This window comes from Pteronotus mesoamericanus, unplaced genomic scaffold (assembly GCF_021234165.1).
Source record: "Pteronotus mesoamericanus isolate MK-2021 breed Mesoamerican mustached bat unplaced genomic scaffold, CSHL_Meso_final scaffold_1186, whole genome shotgun sequence".
NCBI lineage: Eukaryota > Metazoa > Chordata > Mammalia > Chiroptera > Mormoopidae > Pteronotus > Pteronotus mesoamericanus.
The window spans coordinates 13,256,035-13,275,703 of record NW_026555302.1 but is presented as its reverse complement, the minus strand read 5'-3'; the positions used below and the strand labels follow the sequence as shown (position 1 = coordinate 13,275,703).

Here is a 19,669-nt window from a genome sequence, read left to right as displayed (position 1 = left end):
GTGGTACGGAACACTGTCTACCTCTTTCCAGCGTCATCACTTCCGTTTGGTTAATAGGTGACCCGGAAGTTCCAGCCACTCTCCGGCTTGGGTCCGAATATTCTATAATTTATTTTTAAATAGGCATCTGTCCAGTTTTCAGTCACTGAAGCCTTACACCGTATGGTCTGTGTTACTTGAATTTAAACGCACTAAGAATGCGTTTACCTATTTCGTTTGGAAACGTCTTCCGGAAACGAAACCCTGAGTAATCAATCGGAAGTGACTAGTGGGGAGCGAGAAGTTGATGTCACGAAGACCTGGGCGGGTCGGCTCGGGATGGAAGGGGACTGTGCGGAGAAGTTAGCCCGGTGATTTTGGGCCGGACAACCGGCACTGGGCCGCCCCCTGGACCAGGAAGAGTGAGACTCTTAGAGGTACGTCCAAGAACGGGCTGGTGGAACCAAGGGCATGCTGATGGTGACGGAGGTCTAGGCAGGAGTTCGGTGTTCAAGCCTTTGGATCGAAGGCATGTTCCGACAGGGTTGGGGCTTCGGACACGACAACTCGGGACGACAGAAGCTGACAGGCGTGTCGCTTCCTCACCTGCTGCCTGTTACCCATTCACTCCACACCCATCCCGCCCCTTTCACCCCTTATTTGCCGGGAGACACCTGCGGTATTTGTCCATTTTGCTCTGCATCTCCCCAGCGCGGTTTCAGGACTCACCGCTCAATCGAAGAGACCTTGGAGACCCGCTTTAAGAGCAATATAAATGGCCTAGGGACATGAACAACTGTATTGGGATTGACTGTGGGGGGGCGGGGCAGGCGAGAGCAGCGAGGGAAAATTGGGACAACTGTAATAGACCAACAATATAAAAATAAAAATAATTTTTTTAATTTTAAAAAAGGAGGATTTGTGACTGCTGAGAAGCTGAGTTACGGCGAGTACTCAGGGAGATCATTTCTGTGGTGAAACCAGCTGTCATCTAGTATACAGTTCATCACTTATTAATACGGCATTAGTATCACCTTTCTTCTCATATTTTCCAGTGAATCTTAGTCTGTACTGTAAGGCCACGCATACCTTTCTGGAAGCATGTGCTATGCCATTTTAATTTTATTGCCAGGAAAGTGCAAACTGAGTTATCATGAATGTTTGTATTTTTTGTTAGACCTCTAAACAGAAGCTCCTCTATCATATACAGAGCGAACAACTTAGTGTCAATAATGTCTCCTGAGGAAATAATTGTTCTAACTACTTTAAAATTCCTGTTGTTATATTAATACTGCAGAAGCCACACAGTAGCTTAAGTGCTATTTCTGAACTAAAATTCAAGACACACATCCAATAATTTAGTGTATACTGTTGAGGACAGGGAAACAGAAATACCACCCCTAATTTTGTTGAGACATTTGGTAGGTTTAACAATATTGCCCATTAAAGGATATGTAACATTGTCTTTCTAAATGCATGTTACTAAATACTGGAGCAAGGTGACTATTGTATTTAAATTGCAGGGACTTAGTGAATGTGTTCATACAGTATTGTTTTAATTCTTTCATTTTATACGTTTTTAGGTTTTTCGGTAGAAGTTTCCGGGTGCATTTTCATTGGTTAAAAAGATGACTACTCTTGAGAGTTTAGAAACTAAAGGTAAGTCTTTCTCTTTTGGCAATAATTGTTTTTAAAACATGACATTTATGACGATGGGACAGAGGAACATTTGAGCCAGGTAAGTAAATCTCACAGAGCCCTCGGGACTCAGCTGTGTTTCGGATCTCTTCATGTTTGTTTTGTAATTCAGTGTTTACATTTCAGATAGACTGTTGAATATTAACACCATTCAATGGTATTTATTAGGTGACAACAACTGTTAAACATTTAGTGCAAAGCAAAGTTTTACAGCCATGTCCTCTATCCACTACGAGATTAAACAAGAAGATGGGCAAACAGTGACTAGGTAGAAAAGATCTCTTTCTTGTTGCATTGGTTTGCTGGGGATTATAGCAAAGTACCACAAACTGGTGGGATAAACTACAGAAACTTATTGTCTCACAGCTCCGGTGGCTAGAAGTTCAAGACCAAGGTGTTGGCAGGGCCATGCTCCCTTTAAGGCCACTAGGGAAGGATCTGTTCCAAGCCTCTCCCCTGGTTGCTGCGGTTTGCTGGCTATTTTTGGTATTGCTTGGCCTGGTCACCCAGATCTCTTACTTTACGTTCCTATGGCATTCTCCCTGCGTGTGTTTCTCTGTCCAAATTTTTCCATTTTATAAGAACATCAGTCACATTGGATTAAGGGTCCACCCTACTCCTGTATGATCTCATCTTAATTACATCCTCAATGACCCTGTTTCCAAATAAGGTCACATTCCAAGGTATGGAGAGTCAGGACTTGCACCTGTGAATATTTGGGGAGACAGGATTCCAGTCATAACACTTGCTAGCTGCAGTGGTGACGTTTCATTCCTGCCTTGCCTGTTCTCTCCGTGACTTTGCGCCCGGTTCGTCAGGCCCACACAAAGTACGTTCGGCCCTTGGCTTCCGTGGCATCGCTTATTTCCAGCCTTCCCTGGAGCCCTTCACTGTCCAATGCTCTTAACAACTGTGGCTATTTGAGTTTAAATTAATATTTTCAAAAGTTAAAAATTTCGTTTCTCAGTCACACAGCCACATTACAGGTTCTCAGTAGTCACATGTGGCTGGTGGCTATTGTATCAGAAAGAGCAGATACAGGATATTTCCATCATGGCAGCACGTTCTGTGGGACATCGCTGCTCTAGCACTGTTTTCTCTGTTTCTGTTTTGTCCTCCTCTGCTGGTTTGTCTTTTAAATGTTGTTTTCTCAGGGGCTTTCTCTTCTATTCTATTCTGTAATTACCTGTAAGAATGACTTCCAAATACATTTTTGCTCTGATCTCTTCCCTTGTGATGCAGACCCTTCGAGCACGCTGCCTACATTTTCACTTACATGTCAGTAACAGTCTTAGCATGTCCAAGGTGAACTCCTTCTGACTCGGGTTATCTCGGGTGGAGTGGGTTCTGGAGGTACAGGCACTCAGTGTCAAATGGGAAACTTTTCTGGAAGCCAGCTTTGTAGCAAGCTGACCTCTGACAGCACACTCTTTAAAGGGAGTCTGAATATGTCGAGGAAGCAAGGAAGAGAAGATCATTCCAATAAATATTTAGTTGAATTTAATTCAGTTGCATGCAACAGTATTTCAGAGTCACAAGAAGACATTTTTATTATTAGGATAAGCAAGTCAGAGACTACAATGAAAGTAATAAACCCGGGATTAATGGGAAATAAGATCAATTAAATGGTAACTAATGTGAGAGTAATTAGCATGGTACTTGGTAAAAAACAGAAACTAAATACAATGTTATCATTAGTGACTAAAAGTTAATTATTGTAAGACCTCTGTGAAATTATTTTCATTGTTATTACTTGTTTGTAATAAGAATTAGATTTTTAAAGCCCTTTCACATACATTGTCTCATTTGATTATAATTTTACAGGAAGCTAGATAATTCAGTATTTGTCCTATTCCTACTCAATACATGTTGACTGGTGTTAATGAACAAAAGGTACGTGTATTGCATAGCCTGAGAAAAAGTGCACCCGTTCTGGTTGACATTTGTCAGCTGTCTGCACTTCCTCTAATGCCTCAGAAGGGAAGCAAGGTTGGTTCGTGGTGACAGCTCTCGGGGGAGGCTGGAGCAACGCTGTCGTGCGAGGGACGCGTCCTTGCTGCCGGGGCTGTCTGTGGAAAGGGAAGCATGTGATCCACAGGAGCAATTTGAAGATTAGAATTGGAATCCAAAACTTCTCATGGGAGCAAGATTAAAATTTAAACTAAAAGTATTAAAGCCAGACAGTTTAGTGGAAGTCAACCAAATAGGAAAGTCTGAGGCATTTAAATACTTGTAATTCCACAAGATGGTCTAACTTGAACACTAGTTCTATGGAATAATAGATATTAGGTGAAGAAGTATTCCCTGGGCAGATAAATTTGGGAAATGCTGGATTAAAGGAAAGGTTATGAAGGACCCCTCAGAGCCTTTGATGTACGGCGCGCCTTGTGAAGCTCCGCGGAGATGCAGCACGCAGCGTCGCCCACGGGCATCTGATGGGGCTCCGTTCTGGGAGCCTGTGACAGGGGAATGTTTGGATCCTGCACCAATAAATGCGGGCCTAACTCTCAAACCTAACACTTGTAACATATTTTTCTAATTTAATAGTAACCAACTAAACTTTATTAGGTGGTATTGGTGACTTTGAAAAGAACAGTGCTTTAAAATTACCAAGTGATGATCCCTAATTTGTTTAACTGTTTTATAGCTGCATCTTCCTATGTTCTGCATATGCCTGACCATAACTGAGTTATGAACTAATGATTTAGTGCAGAGGAAGAATTAAGCAGTTTTTAAATGAGTTAGTTATTGGATGTTAAAATGAAATCTTCTGGAGAGTGTATTCACATCAGTGAACTTCAGGAAGCATTCATTCACCTTTTCTGTGTCTGCACAAGTGATTTGAAGACACCTTGTGTTTGCATCACTCTGAACAGACAGAGGGGAAAGGTGGTCAAGGGTGAAGGATTTGCTCAAGGTCACACTGTGTGTGGCAGTAGGGACCTGAGTTATCCTGACTCAGAGTCCAGTGTTCTTTCTACTACACCATCATGCTGACTTAGGGTATCTGTCTTTGTAGATTGACACTTTTGTGAAAAAAGAAGTATTTAATTACAAACTACAAAATCATATTCTTTTTGCCTCAGTATTCTAGAGCAGGGGCTGGCAGATCGGGGCCCTCAGGCCTCCTGAGAACATTTGCAATCAGTTTGGTAGCAGGGAGCACTAACTTTGAAACCTACTTAAGCCAAGTGTTAGCTCAAAAAAAAAAAAAAAGAAAAGAAAAAGAAAAAGGAATTTCATTCCTCTCATTATTAGACCTATATTACAAAAACAAAACTCACTTTACTCAATTATTAGTTTGAATTTCATCTTTAAAATTTTGGGGTTTTATTTCTTCTTATATAAATACCTACATAATATGCTCAATTTTGTCTCACAGTCCATGTAACCTACAGAAAAAGTCTGCCAACCCCTATTGCATAATATTATTTGTTCTTTCCCTGCATTTCACCACCTTTGGGGAAGGTGCTAAGAATGAGCCAGACACCTTACATAGGTTTTAATCTTTGAGAAACGATCACAGATAGGAGTGATGTTGGTGAATAACTGAAGAATCATTTTGCTGGTTCCCGTCAAAGAGCAGAGAAGAACGGGTTGATGTTACGCATTATGTAAGCACCCCTCACAGTTCCAGAGCTGGGGCCACACCTGGCGGCCCTCTGGCCTGAGGGAAAGGGCTGGCTCGCAAGTGTGTCCTGAATTGTGCCAAACGCACGTGTAATAACGGTGCCCGCATGGGCCTTAGGGACAATAGAACTGTGGAAGTTTAGCTGTCAGGTGAGGAAGCATAGAGCCCTGACCCCCACGTACCTGTTTGCACATGCCTGTGAGCTAGAACCCCAGTTGTCACAGCGAGGGGGCCGCCAGGTGACACACAGCACAACCTAGGCGCTCCTGGGTGCGTGAGAAAGTGGAACGGTGTGCGTGCAGCTAACTGTAAACTGCGGTTGAACTGAGTTGATTGAATTTCTTGATTGGAGCTTTAACATATTTTGTTTGAAATGAGATTTCTGGTAAACACCCCATTTGTGTTTCTTTGCCTTTTAAATTTAGTGTTAGCCATTTTGTGATTTGTTCTTGAATCTCCATTACTAAAATTCCAACTCAAAATGCCAGGGCTCGCCTAGACATCCCATTCAGCCGTGACAGAGTGTTTCTTATTTCTTCAGCTCCCGTGGGCCTGAGTGGTAGAGCCCTAGTTTGTCTTTTAAAAAAAATCTGTAGTTAATTTATCAGTCTACATTGCTGCTTAAGTGCCACGCTGTCTGAGAGGTGGCTGAACCTGTGACAGACAGAGCTCAGGAGGAAGGGCTGGGCTGAGATGTGCAGGGTGAGCGGGCACCGCAGGGGGAGGGTGGGAGGGGGTGCCCGGAGCAGGGACAGCGGCCAAGGAAGGGTTCCATGCTGGCCGGGTCTGCACGCGGTTTAAAGCTCACTCAGACTTCCGCAAGTCCTGCAGGCCCCCGTTGTCGGCAGAGATGGAGTTCAGGCTGCGAAGGCAGCCGTTCTGGTCCGTGGAGGCCTCCTGGGCTGATCAGCAGCTTCCTCTGAGGCCGGCTTTGGATTCGAGTCCCAGTCTGGCCCAGGTGATTTGGACAAGCTGCTGAATCTTTCGAAGCCGCTGTTTCTGTGTACAGAATAGGCATATGGTGCTTACCTCATGAGACAGGCATAAAAACTAGTTGATGTAATGCCTCCGAAGGACTTAGAAGAGTCCTTGGCACATCGTGAATTGAACAGAAGTTCGTTACTGCTGCTGCCCATGGGCCCTGGCTTCCATTCCTCGGAGGTATGCTGGGCTTGCCGAACGGCAGGGGCTCCTGCCGGTAGCTCCAGGGCGGCACTGCAGGCACCGGCTCAGGCCCGGCAGGCTCTCTGTCCTCTCGCCTGCCTGCCCCAGCTTCCTCTGCACCACTTCTGCTCCACAGATCCTCCGTTCTCTCTCAGCTCTACACCGCTGGTTGCCTTGAGTCAACCAGGGAAGTTAACCCCTTCTTGGAGAAACTTTTTTTGTACTACTCAGTTGGAGGTAAGACAAGGTGGGGGTGGCGGAGAAACAAATATTTTTGTTATTTGACTGGAGCAATGGCAGAGGACCGGGAGCGCAGCTGCCTTCCACAGATTGTCTAAAACTAGAGATAGATAGCCAGGTTTGGCTCATGTGAGGGAAGATAATGTATTTCAGTTGAGGAAATGAGTTTGGTAAACATGTAGCAATGTACTAAGCCTTAGAGAGGGAAAGGGAGGAGAGCTACCATTTATTGGATGCGAGCCATTTACTTGTGTGCCAGACACTTTATACCTGAACTTGAACTTCGGGGCATTTGTAGAAGCAGTTTGTGCAGTGAATGAGGCCCCAGTCTTTGTGGACAGAGCCTCCTAGACTTACCGGCTGTGTGGTGTGACCATGTGTGAGTTCCTGGGCTTCTTTATGCCTCATTTTCCTCGTATATACAAAATAGGGCTAATCAGCCCTGGCTGGTGTGGCTCAGTGGACTGAGTGCTGGGCTGCGAACCGAAGGGTCGCCGGTTCTATTCCCAGTCAGGGCACAGGCCTGGGTTGTTGGCCCAGTCCCCAGTTATGGGCATGAGAGGCAACTACACATTGATGTTTCTCTCCCTCTTTCCCTCCCTTCCCCTCTCTCTAAAAATAAATAAAATCTTTTTTTTAAAAAACCCACAAAATTCTAGCTAGACTAAATAAAAGCGATAAAATCATTGAAAAAAAATTTTTTTAATAAAATACAGCTAATCATACCTACCTCATAGGGTTATTGTAAGGATTAAATTAGTTATATGCAAAGTATTTAGAATAGTATTTGGCACAAAGTAAGTCTTTTCTAAGTGTTGGTTATCTTAGTTAATATGTTCTCATTTAATATTCAAATATAATACTACCTAGATATAGGTATTATTAGATTGATTTCATGAAGTCCATTGTAGGATTTGGCCCAGGTGGTAGGGGTAGAAATGGAATTCAAAACCAGATCCGGCTGATCCCGAAGTGGCTGACATTTCTCTGACACACAGATGGAGGTGTTCTGTCCACTTGTGCGGGGATCATGTCCGCCCTAATGGGCTCAGCAGGCCTGTCGGGACAATGAGCTTATTCGCATGTACAAACCCTCAAAAACGGTAACTCCGGGTCATGACTAAGTTTCAAGCTGAATGCCTGGGACAGTAGGTGCGGAAGGCACTCTCCAGAGAGTGGGCTGGGACAAATGGGACGATCGAATACAGAGAGTGGGGCTGAAGCTGGCTTCCTGGGGGCAGCCAAGGACCTCGGTGAGTGGCAAAAGAAGCTGTTGAGGAGAATGAGGTGCAGCAGGAGCCAAGGCCTGCTTGAGCCTGGGAGGGAGCGCTGAATAACCCAGCTGGGTAGTTCGTGCAAAGCCTCCCTGCCAAGAGTTTGGAAAACATAAATCTGATTTGAAGTAGATGGTTTCGCATATGCATATGTGCAGCCGATGTTTATTTTTTCATAGTTCTCTACACTGAGTGTCCGCCGAATGCCAGCTCTTGATCTGACCGTGTTCTTCGTGCCACAACCCCTGGTGGTGGTTAGCATGTCCATTTTGGAGGCTAGGAAGCTGAGATTTGTAGAGGGTTAAATTATTTACCTAGCGTCATACTAGGAGGTAGAAGCCAGAACCAAATACCCTGATTCCAAATCGCCTGCATTTTCTACCACGAGAGAAACCATTTACGTGCGGGAAACGTGAACCTGTAGGACATTGTTCATCTTCTTTGGGCACGTGATTGCTGTGAAAGTTACTTTTTCTCTGAACTTTTTCATTCTTTTGGACGCCCGTAATTCTGAAGGTGGGGGAGGCACTTCTTTCCGGTAACCGGTGTCCGCGTTGGCTTCCCTTTTGCAGTCGCCCTGGCTTCGCCCCCAGTCCGAGGAGCAGGAGATGGGATGGAAACGGAGGAGCCACCTAAATCTGTGGAGGTCCCTGCGGGGGCGCCACCACTAACGCCCACCGGCCTCCGGAGCCCCCGGAAGAAAGCGGCTCCAGCGGAGAGCCCAGGAGTCCTTCAGCTGGGCAAGGTTCGCCCCGAGAAGGCGGTGGAGGTGGAGGCCGTGAGAATCCTGGTTCCCAGAGCGGCCATCTCCCACACCGCGCCGCGCAGGAGCGCCCACGGCCGGCCTCCGGGGCCGCGCAAAGGGGAGCCCCTGGGCCGGCCCGAGGGGGGCGCGGCGCCCGGGAAGGAGCCGCCGGAGGTGGAGCGGCTCAGGCGCGCGGAGAGGAGGCTACTGCAGGATAAGGAAGGCCTGGCCAACCAGCTCCGGGTGCAGACGGAGGTAAGGCCGCCGGCCGGGCCGGCATCAGGGAGCTCTGTGCAGGCCGCCTACCCCCCGCCCCCCCGCCTCTGGGGAGGGAAATGGCACTCACTGTGGCCTGTCACCTCACGCTGTGGCTTCCTCTTAAATTTCATGCCCTCTCTCAGGCCACCAGGACCACTGGGTTGTGTCGGAACTTACGCCCTGCCCCGCGGTGAAGGTGGAGGTGCGGGGGCGCTTTGGACAAGCCCGTCTGTAAATTGTAAAGGAGGTCACAGCTAGAAACTCCCAGACCAGAGTCTGTCCCAGGCAGCCTTTGAGGCCGACTCCACTAGCAAACCGTGGTGCGGATCCATGGACTCCCAGCGTGTTTGCCCCGCCTACATAACGCTGGGAATAAAGAGCCTGTGACGTCTGGTCTGTTTCTTTGACATTTACATCCACATCCCAGTGAACGTGGCCTTAGCCTCCACTCTTTTTCCCTGTAAGATACAGTGTGTCTCCTAGACGTCAATCTTCGTGATGCTGTGGTTAGTGGTTCTTACCCAAATATATTAATAGCTTGTCAACAAATAATTTCTAATTATAAAATTAGAATGTGTAAGCAATTTGGAAAATAAAGGAAAACAATGCACATAGTACCAACTAAGTTATTAATGTGTTCTTATGTCACCAAATAGTCTATTAAAAATAGCAACAGTGTTCTTCAATGGCTGCACCATAAACCAGTACCTATTATTGGACATTTATGTTTTAACTTTTGTGTTTTCAATAACAACATAAAGAGTGTGCTAGTAGAGAATCCTGAACTGCTTCCTTTGCTTAAATCCTTAAAAGTAAAAATCCTAGGGCACAAATAAATTATTTTTTAAATGTTGAGTAAGGTTAAAAAAACATGAAACATTCTCTGTCATATTTAACAAAACTTATTGTTTAGTTTTCTAACTTTTCCTCTTTAAGTTTTGACTGGAAGCAGCTTTTTTTTATGATAATGATTTGTGCTCCTATTATAAGATGCTCAGTCTGTATCCACGTGGACTATAAGTACAGATATAAAGCAATGGATGTAGATATGGTTAATGTATGTATATTATGAAACTTAAATATGTAATATCACTTTCTGATCTATATTTTAAGAGGTCCAAATTACACAAAACAGTTTCTCTTATTCATTTTGCGACATTATCGTCACTGACATTACTCCTCAACTTCCCTGAAAGTGCTTGTTATATTGGTCACATGCTCTTCCAGGTCAATCGTGAGTTAAAAAAGTTGCTGGTGGCTTCCGTTGGGGACGATCTTCAGTATCACTTTGAACGTCTAGCCCGCGAGAAAAATCAGCTCATCTTGGAAAACGAAGCCCTGGGTCAAAACACAGCGCAGCTCGCCGAGCAGTTGGAACGCATGTCGATACAGTGCGACGTGTGGCGAAGCAAATTCCTCGCGAGCAGGTATCTTCTCTTTTAAATGGTATTTCATTGTCTAGCGTTTGATCTATCAGCTTTTTGACGCATAACACAAGAAGGCTGGCTGTAGTGTGAAAAATTCCGAGTTGGCTGTGAAAGTAACGCATGTGTTACACACGCAGCCGCCCTACATGGAGAAGTAGCACCTAAGGGCCTCACTTGTTCCAGAATTCTTGGCTGCTCCCACTGCAGTGTTTAATGCCAGAACAAAACAGTCAACTCAGGCATCTGGTGAATATTAACATCACAGAAAACAAACTAATGATTTTTCTGGAGAACTCAGATGTCGTTGCCGCTCTGTAAGAAACTATTAACTCGTCCTCCATGCCCTGTCCTCGTGGTATTTAACCAAGTAACGGATTTTCCCAGTATTCCTCTCTCCATGCACAAAGAGAGAAGGCTGGCGTTGGTGTGGCATGCGGGGTGGGCTGCTCTCCACAGGGCTGGGGACACACTGAGCGTCGTGTCCACGGGGAGCTCGGCTAGGAATTACGTAAGGTTCTCTGCCCGTCTGTCCCCCGCCTTCCAGCGTGGAGCTGGGCTGCCGGAGAGCGGCATCTGGGTGTTACCCGGCTGCGGTCCCCTGCTTAGCCGGTGTTTCACGCATGCAAGGCCTCATAGCTGTTGATTGAATCCAATCAACCGGTGACATCTCCCGAACCCCAAAGGTTCCCAGGCACTTGGAGAGCCCCTGGTTGTCAGGGGCAGATTTTCAGGAGAGTGCTTCTTCATGTTGTAATGTCTGTGATAGTCTTTAGGGCTTGACTACTCTTTTCAAGTCCTTAATTTGTTTTCTAACTGTGCTAGCACAGGGTGCTGTTCGGAGAAATGAACTTTTGTCTTAGAATGAAAGTTAATTAGTTCTCTTTCAACCGTTTAAGAGGCATATTGTAATATGTAACTTCTTTTTAACACCTTGACCAAAACTGACAGTAACATCCTAAGAGCAATAAAAATTATACTTTATTGGTTTATTAGTTGATTAATCATTCATTATCAGTTTTTTAATTTTAAGGAATTTAGTGGTGGCTATGATTTGCAACTTCTATTTTAGTTTTAAGATTTTCAGCTGAATAAACATACTTAAAATTTTGCTTTAGCTCCAATAAGGAACTGGTTAAATAAACTTTGGTACATCCAGTCGGAAGAAAACATGAAGTTTTTATTTTTTTTTAAAGGGAGTGAGATAGCTCTGTATGTGCTAATATGGAAAACTCACCAAGATAAACTATTAAGTGAAAAAAGCAAAGTATAGAAAGTTTATATTAAATAACCCCTTTCCTATAAATAAAAAGAATATATTTATTTCTAACACATACTTTTTATGTTAAATATACATAAATTTTTTTCTGGAAAAATGTGTAAGAAGCTTCATTGGTTACAGATGTAAGGAGGATGGGCACTCTGGCAGCAGGGGAGACTCAGCTTCCTTTCACAGAAGCCTTTCTACGTTATTTTAATATTTTCCTAAGGGCAAAGAGGTCATTGGATGGTAGGAAAATAATGCATTTTTGTTTTCCTCTAAACTGTTTTGTATTTAAAATATTTGGCTAATGTTTGTTTTTGTTTTTGTTTTCAAAATTTGATCAATCTGGAGTAACATTGCAGTACATTCTGAAAGGTCCATTTCCTTTGTCATTTTGTAAATATTTCAATTGACTCCCTTCAGTGAGTTCTCAGCTTGTAAACATTTTAAATGCTTTTTAGTGAAGATTTAAAAACTGAGAATCCACCTATGTTAACTCTTCTTCGTTAAGCTTTTGAAAATGACAGTCACCAAGGTCATGTATTGACCTCTCTGCACCGTGCGGTCACCGGAGAGTCTGTAGGTGGGATGTTAATCTCTTGCAGGGTCATGGCGGACGAGCTGACCAACTCCAGGGCGGCCCTGCAGCGGCAGCAGCGCGATGCCCAGGGCGCGATACAGGATCTCCTGAGTGAGCGGGAGCAGTTCCGCCAGGAGATGGGAGCCACCCACAAGTACGGCCTTCGTTCACACTGTGAACACTTCTGCTTTCTCCTGCGGGTTCTGTTCTGTTCTGTTACTGTGACGGCTCTGTAGTGTCACTACATTGAATAACTTACTGGCGTGTACTTTGAATAGCGATTCAAAATAGATGAGGGAGGAAGACTGAAAAAAATAGAAGATGTGCTTCTTAGTTATATCTGTAATAGAAGAAATCTCTGGGTTTAAAAGTCAGTTTTGATTCTATCTGTAGCACTTCTGTAAAACTTTTGGTAGAAGCCAAGGAATGTACCTGTCCTTCCTCTGGAAGGAGATACTTTCGAGGACCATTTAACAGGGTGAGAGCTCATCTTCACGTTCATGTGCGCCAGACCCTTCAGAACTGATGGTCTTCCCTGAAAGTGCTTGTACCCCTATATCTTGTATCACTGATTCATTGCAAATCAAATCAGTGCAGCTCAAAGGGGAAATCACAGGGGAACTTGGAAGAATGAAAACCCAATGTATCAAAATACCAGCTTTTGTGGGAGGCAACTAAAGCAGTGTTTAGAGGGAAATGGGTAACTTTAAACGCTTAGTTTAGAGGAGAAGAAAGGTCTCCTCAGTAATCTAAGCTTCCTCCTTAAGAAATAGAAGGAGCAAATTAAGCAAAAAGAAGAAAACAGTAAGGATGAGAGGAGAAATAAATGAAATACAAAGCTAAATGCTGCTGCTTTGAAAAGATAAAATTAAGAAACCTCAGTGTAATCAGGGGGAAAAAAGATAGACATGACCAGTAGTATCAGGAATGAGGAAGGGGCCACACTACAGATTCTAGTGACATAAAAAAAATGATAATGGGGGACGTTAGGAACAACACTCTGCCAATGACGTCAACAACTTAAATGGACAAACTCCTTAAAAGATACGAACTACCCAAGGGTATTCAAGAACAGGTAACCTGAATAGCATAACCTATTCAAACAATTGTATTTGTAGTTAAAAAAAACCTTCCAGCAAATTAAACTCCAGGCCTAGAAGGATTCACCAGTGAATACTAGCAAACATTGAAGGAAGAAATAAAGCCAAATTTACACAAGCTCTTCTGGGAAGTAGAGAAGTAGGGAACAATTTCCACTCATTGTGTGAGGCCAGCATTGTCTTGATACCAAAATGAGACAGAGACATTGCAAGGAAACTATAGGCCCATCTCACTCACGAACATAGATGCAAAAATCCTTAACAGAGTTTTAATGAATCAAATCCAACCGTGTCCAGTCATGTGCTGCTAAGGACATTTTGGTCAATGTGGACTCCAGTGGTCCCATGAGATTATAATGGAGCTGGGAAATTCGCATCACCAGCGGCGTGGTTGCCAGCATAAGGCAGGCTGGCGTGTTTGCCGTGACGCTGGTGGAAACGAACTAACGCACCGCCAGTCACGTTAAAGCAGAGGGAGCGCGTCCAACATGTGGAGACCATATACTTGATAGTGACCGTAAGTGACCATTTACTGGTTTATGTGTTTCCTATGCTATCTTTTTTATCGCTGTTTCAGAGTGTACTTTTTCGACGTCTGATAGAAGCAGTGTGCTGGGGGATGGCAGCAGCAGCCTCATTCAGCTGCTGTCTCTTGATCGCGTCATTTTCTCGCTGCTGATGTAATCGCATGCTGGTGGCAGTGAGCCGCCATCCCAGTTTGCAGCCTGGGAGTGGTCGGCCGCACCGTGCAGGCCAGGCCGGCCGAGGCTGCGGCCAGGCGGCGTGGGAGCGCGCTGTGATGGTGGCGCCATGGCGCGGCCGTCTGATGCGCATTTGCCAGAAGACAGCCCCGCTGGTAGGTGGAGCGCGGCTGTGTAAAGCGGTTTTACATCATGTCCCAGTAAACTTAGCCCGGGAATTGTAGGTTAGTATAACATTCAAAAGTCAATTAGTGCAACTCTCCAGAAGAGAAATACCATATGAATATCTCAGTAGATACACAACTAAGTGAGCATTCTAGCGTACTTCGCCTACCTAAAAAGAGGAGAACAAAACGCTGTTTGTTAAGGGATTTCCAGATGACAACCTACTAAATTGGTAAGGGCTTTCTGTAATCTGACTTCACCAGGTCCTCTGATTTATTGAACTCTGACAGCAAGCAATGGAGAAAGACGGTGTCTGATTTCCGGAGTGTGTCGCTTGCGCCTAGCTCCCGGGTGCTCCGCTTTGCCCCCTCGCTGCCTAACGGCCCGTGCACTCGCCTCTCTCCACAGGCTGCTGGAGGGGCTCCTGGCCTCGCTGCAGTGGGGAAGGGAGCAGACGTACCGCCCCCGCGTGCCGCCGCGCAGCACCGCCGAGCTAGCCCTGGCTAATCATGAGCTGGCCAGCGCGGTGAACTCTCATCTCCTGGGAAACGTCGGAATGAACGGTCAAAAAAAGAGTCCGTCACCAGCTGAATTCTGCAGCACCCCTGCAGAAAAAATGGCGGAAAAGGTGAACTTTTTCTTACGTGATCTGTAGACCTTTTAACACTGTCCTCTTCCTGAAGGGTAGCACGTTCTGAGGGAAGCGCGAAAATACCGTATCCAAACACGATTCTCATGCAAATAGGCTTGTGATCTTGGAGAAGGTGATTTCTTCCTCTGAGCTTTAATTTTCTCAAATATGACTGTTCTGTTCTTCAGGAGAAAAATGTAATTGTTTAGAAAGAGGGCCTATATTTTAGCCTTTTCCTGAGTTCATTTTGATATGAAAACGACTGTAGAATTTTAAATTTAGTAATCATGAGCAGGTAATAGATTATTTATGATCTAAGATGTTGATTCCCACATATAGATGCGAACTTGCCAACTTCTGCGGAATCATAGAGTGTAGGCCTGGCACGCATCGTCCTGGGGGGAGTCAAGGTCATGTGGGTGAGCTGTCAGGCCCGTGGTCGCACAGTTCTGGCCACAGCCAAGTCCACTTCCGCAACTCTTCCTATCCAACTCTCGGTTCCCGTCTGAGGCCTGTCATTAGTTAGACCTGCTCCACTGTTAAAGCCTTCGGCCTAGCATCTGTGCAAAGGTCTGGGATCTCGGGGTCTCCCCAGCTCTGATGCCTTCACTCTGGTCACCTGCTCCTGGATCACATTGTCGTGTTTATTGCCTCCATCCGTACATTTTTCCTTCATCTCATCCGCCGCTCTCTTGGCTCTTCCCTTGCCTCGGCTTCCCTGGACTCCATTCTGAAGCACCTTTGTCTCTACCCTCGACTCGGAGCCCTGAAGACTCCAGCCCTGTGTCCGTCCAGCTGTGTGTCGTCTTTGTTCCTGTGCCCGTCAAACTCGTCCGCAGGTGTCTTGCTCCTTACGTACCGAAGGAGAAGAGCAGAGGCAGAAAACTCGCTCCAGGTTGCTGTCCACGTGTCTGTCTGGCAGCTGCCTGCCCACACGCTCCCGTAGGCTACCCCCACCTGTGTGTCCACGGACAGCGAAAAGTTGAACGACCCTTCTCTCCTTGCCTTAGCATTTGTACTCCCCACCCCCCCAGAAAAAAAAAGAAGAAAAACAAGCTTCGTCTCCACTACTCTCTATCGTAGTGCACTGTACATACTATGTAGGGATGTTCTGAGGATTCCATAAAATGATGCATATAGAGCCTAGAGCAGATTCCAGGATAGTATGACTTCTCAGTCAGTGACAGCTATCGTTTGTATCATTTTCTTCACCCCCCAAACCCTGTTGATTTTAGAAATCCTATCAGGTCCTTTTACTCTATCTTCTCCCCCAAGTTCAACCATTGATCTTCAGCCTGGACTGTTGCAGCGGCCTCCTCTCCTGCAACTCCCTCTCTTGCTTTCCACCTGCCGGAGAGTTCCTTCGAAAAAGCCACCCCCCAAAATGTCAGTGCATTCGTCTTGGTACTCCTGTTCAAACAGCTCCAAGTTTCCCTTGTTGAGTTTGAATTTTTTATATTGTGTAAAAGGGTTTTCATAATCTTCTCTTCATTTTCCCTTTTCAAGGATCATTTCCCAGGTGTACCTTCCCCACACACCATACACACAATTCACGTTCCAGCAGTTAACCGCTTTTTATCCCACTGTGCCAACCTGCTCACGCGCCTGCGCCGCCTATCCCTTCTGCCTCGCCTGCCCTTTCAGCGCCTCTCCCCCTTAAAGAATCAGCCCCCCCGGATCTCACTGGCAGACCTAGATGTGCCTTCCTCCAGGCTTCCGTGGCATTTTGCATATATTTATTGTAGCTCTTTAATATCGAAAGTTGCACATTTGATTCTCTGTCACCCAAGCTATAAGGTGTTTTAAGGGCAGGACTGGTCTTATGTGTCCTGAAGGTCTGGTGTAATCCTTTGCACATAGTAGGTTCTCAGCCGTTTAGTAAATGGATCAGCACCTAAAACTAAACTCATCACTTTATCCTTTCTGTCCTCCTCCTCCGTCCTCCTTGGGAAGTTGTGTCCCCACCTGCAGCGTTCGGTCGAACTGACCGCTCCTTTCCTGAAGTGCTCGCTTCCCTTGCATTATGGATCCAGGGCTTTTCGCTCTCCCTTCCCACTGGCGCCTCCTCCCTCCTCTGCGCTGTAACCCACCCCCCTCGCATGACAACAGCTGGGAGAACGTGAGCATGAGGAGCAGGAACTAGGAGCCAGCGCTTCAGGTCACCTGTGCCCAGGAGTCCCTCCTGTTGTGGGTCTTAGCCAAGGAAGCAGAATCGAGAAAACCTGGGCAGGAGAATCAGGGAGCAGGGTGTCCTTGAAACCCAGGACACGAGAGCACAATGGTTAGCGTGCAGCGCTGCATACAAGTTAGGGAACGACAAGTGAGACGCCGTTGGTTTCCGTAAGTAAGGGATCATAGACTGAAGGAGGATTTCAGTACCAGAATCAAGGCAGAACCCCGATTCCAGGCAGTTGAATGGAAGACGGAAGGAGGAAGGTAGTGGGTGCTTTTTGGTTTAGGATAAAAGTGAACATCACTTCATATAGAATTGATATAACCTGATCTTCTGTGTTTTCGTGCTCTTTCGTCAGTATCCATAGGAAAACAGTAATTTCTTCATTTTTAAAAAAATAGGTAAACTAGGTAATGTGGTAATTACACATCATTGTTAAATTTAGAGCTTTTTTATTAAAGGGATGTTCTCTCAATCAAATTTGTTACTCAGATGTTATTTTTCATGGTAGTTACAGAGTACTGAAATGGAACTTCACAGGTGGTTACACCTCAACAAAGTCAAGGGGTTTACAGTCCCTGCTGCGTACCTCTGACGTTATTCCTCATTTTCCTTAGGTTCTCCGCAGTTCGGACCCAGCTACCTGTACAGAAAGCCGACCCGATCATCCATTTTCTGAGTCTTCACCAACCACCCTACTTGCTACAAAGAAAAATATTGGGCGATTTCATCCCTATACTCGATATGAAAATATAACCTTCAACTGCTGCGATCGCTGCCAGGGTGAGCTCATCGTCCTTTAACGCTCAGCGCCAGTGGCGAGCCGCAGGCCCTCGTCCGTCCCAGCGGTCGCCCTTGCTCAGAAGCTGGGTTCCTATAGTGCTACACGTACTCTCACTTTATACTTAAGCAACATATACCCCCAAAGATGTTTCATGGGCTAGACTCCGAGTTACCCTTTTTTAACACAGGTCTCAGGGTCAGGAAAGAATGAAACTGCGGATACATCTAAGGTGGAGAATGCTGCCCAGGCATGACATGATGCTTTTCCTAAATCTAAAAGGAAAAGAACTCCACCTTCTTCTAGAGTATGATTCCTTGTTTATCTTGCTGTGTTTATGAGAGCAGGTTTCATTTTGGTGGTTGAAGTCCGAGGCTGGCACAGGCCAGCGCTGGGTCCCGGGCAGCCACCCAGCACGGGCTGCCTTTGGGGCCGCTGCAGAGCTGAGCGGATGGGACGGGGCTGCGGAGCCCAGAACATTTACTGTCTCGCTCGTCACAGTTTTCTGACCCTGACTCTAAAGTAGTAACTGGCTGTGGATGTTGCAGGGAAAGAGTGTTCTTTTCCTTTTCAGTGATTTTCGGGGGGGCTACAAAGGAGGCTTAGGGAAAACTATAGGTGAAGGGTTTTAAAATAAATGCTATATATTAGGAAAGTTAACACTATTTTACAGCTACATTAACAAGTGCTTCAGCAAACATATTCTCATGTTGGTTTTGTGCAGGGGATTCCATAGTTTAGGTGGGTGCAACTTGACATGTATAGAAGAAATAGATTCTGACTGTTGAGCTCATTTTGACAAATGCAAACAGAATTCCCATTTGATATTTACAGAATACGGTGGAACAAGTGGGATCTTTCTAGAATACTATACAAACTCAAACATGCAACCCACCGATTCATTTATATTATGTCATATCTATTATTTATGATGACAATCACAAAACACCCTTTTATAAGCCTTTAAAATTATCCCTAAAATGTTTATACCAAATTATACTAGTTAGTTACATAAGCGCTCATCAATAGAGAAATCTTCAAGAAACAAATCTGGTCAGAGCACAATATATTTTAATGTCAACCTAATGGTTTTTTTGGGGGGGGTCTCATTCATCTGAATTATATTTATAATTTCAAGTGGCAATAAATTTCTCTATATTCTTTATTCAGTATTGTCTTTTTTTCCTCCAGAATGATGTATTTCAGTTCAAGTTTTCAGTTCAAATAATGTAATAGCTTATACTATTTACAACTGCTTCTTCAGCGTTTCCTTTAGTTTTACTCAGTATAAACTGAGACGAAAACATTGAGGAAAAGCTTCATGACATTGGATTTGGCAGTGATTTCTTAGATGTGACACCAGACACACAGGCAACAAAAACAAACCAACAAAGAGAACAGAACTTCAGCAAAACTAAAAGCTTTTGTATGTCAGAGAACACTGTCAGCAGAATAAAAAGGCAACCCACAGAGTGGGTAAAAATATTCGCAAATCATACACCTAACAAGGGTCCAGTGTCCAGAGTGAACAAAGAACTACAACTCAACAACCAAAACAAAGAACCCAACTTAAAAAATGGGCAAAGGACATGAAGAAACATTTCTCCAAAAAATAAATACTAACGGTCAGTCGGCACATCAAAAGATGCTCAACATCACCAATAGTTAGGGAGATGCAAATCGAGCTCCTCATGCCTGCCAGGGTGACGACATTCAGAAAGCAACACAACAAGGCAAGGGCGTGAAGAACTCGACTCTGCTGCACCGCTGGCAGGGATGTAAAAGGGCACAGCCGCTCCTGAAGGCGGCACGGCAGCGTCCCAGAAAAGTTAACGAAATCACTTTTGGCCCAGCAGTTCCA

General features: G+C 45.1%; 1 protein-coding gene across 1 annotated transcript; it reads left to right on the top strand.

Moving 5' to 3' along the window:
- The first annotated feature begins 50 nt into the window (after positions 1 to 50).
- BLZF1 (basic leucine zipper nuclear factor 1) lies at positions 51 to 18,945 on the top strand. Its single transcript, XM_054587802.1, has 7 exons — positions 51 to 416; positions 1,563 to 1,638; positions 8,559 to 8,986; positions 10,217 to 10,416; positions 12,283 to 12,411; positions 14,632 to 14,851; positions 17,645 to 18,945. The coding sequence occupies exons 2-7, from the start codon at positions 1,608 to 1,610 to the stop codon at positions 17,828 to 17,830; spliced, it is 1,194 nt and encodes a 397-aa protein (XP_054443777.1). The 5' UTR covers positions 51 to 416; positions 1,563 to 1,607; the 3' UTR covers positions 17,831 to 18,945.
- The last annotated feature ends 724 nt before the right edge of the window (positions 18,946 to 19,669 follow it).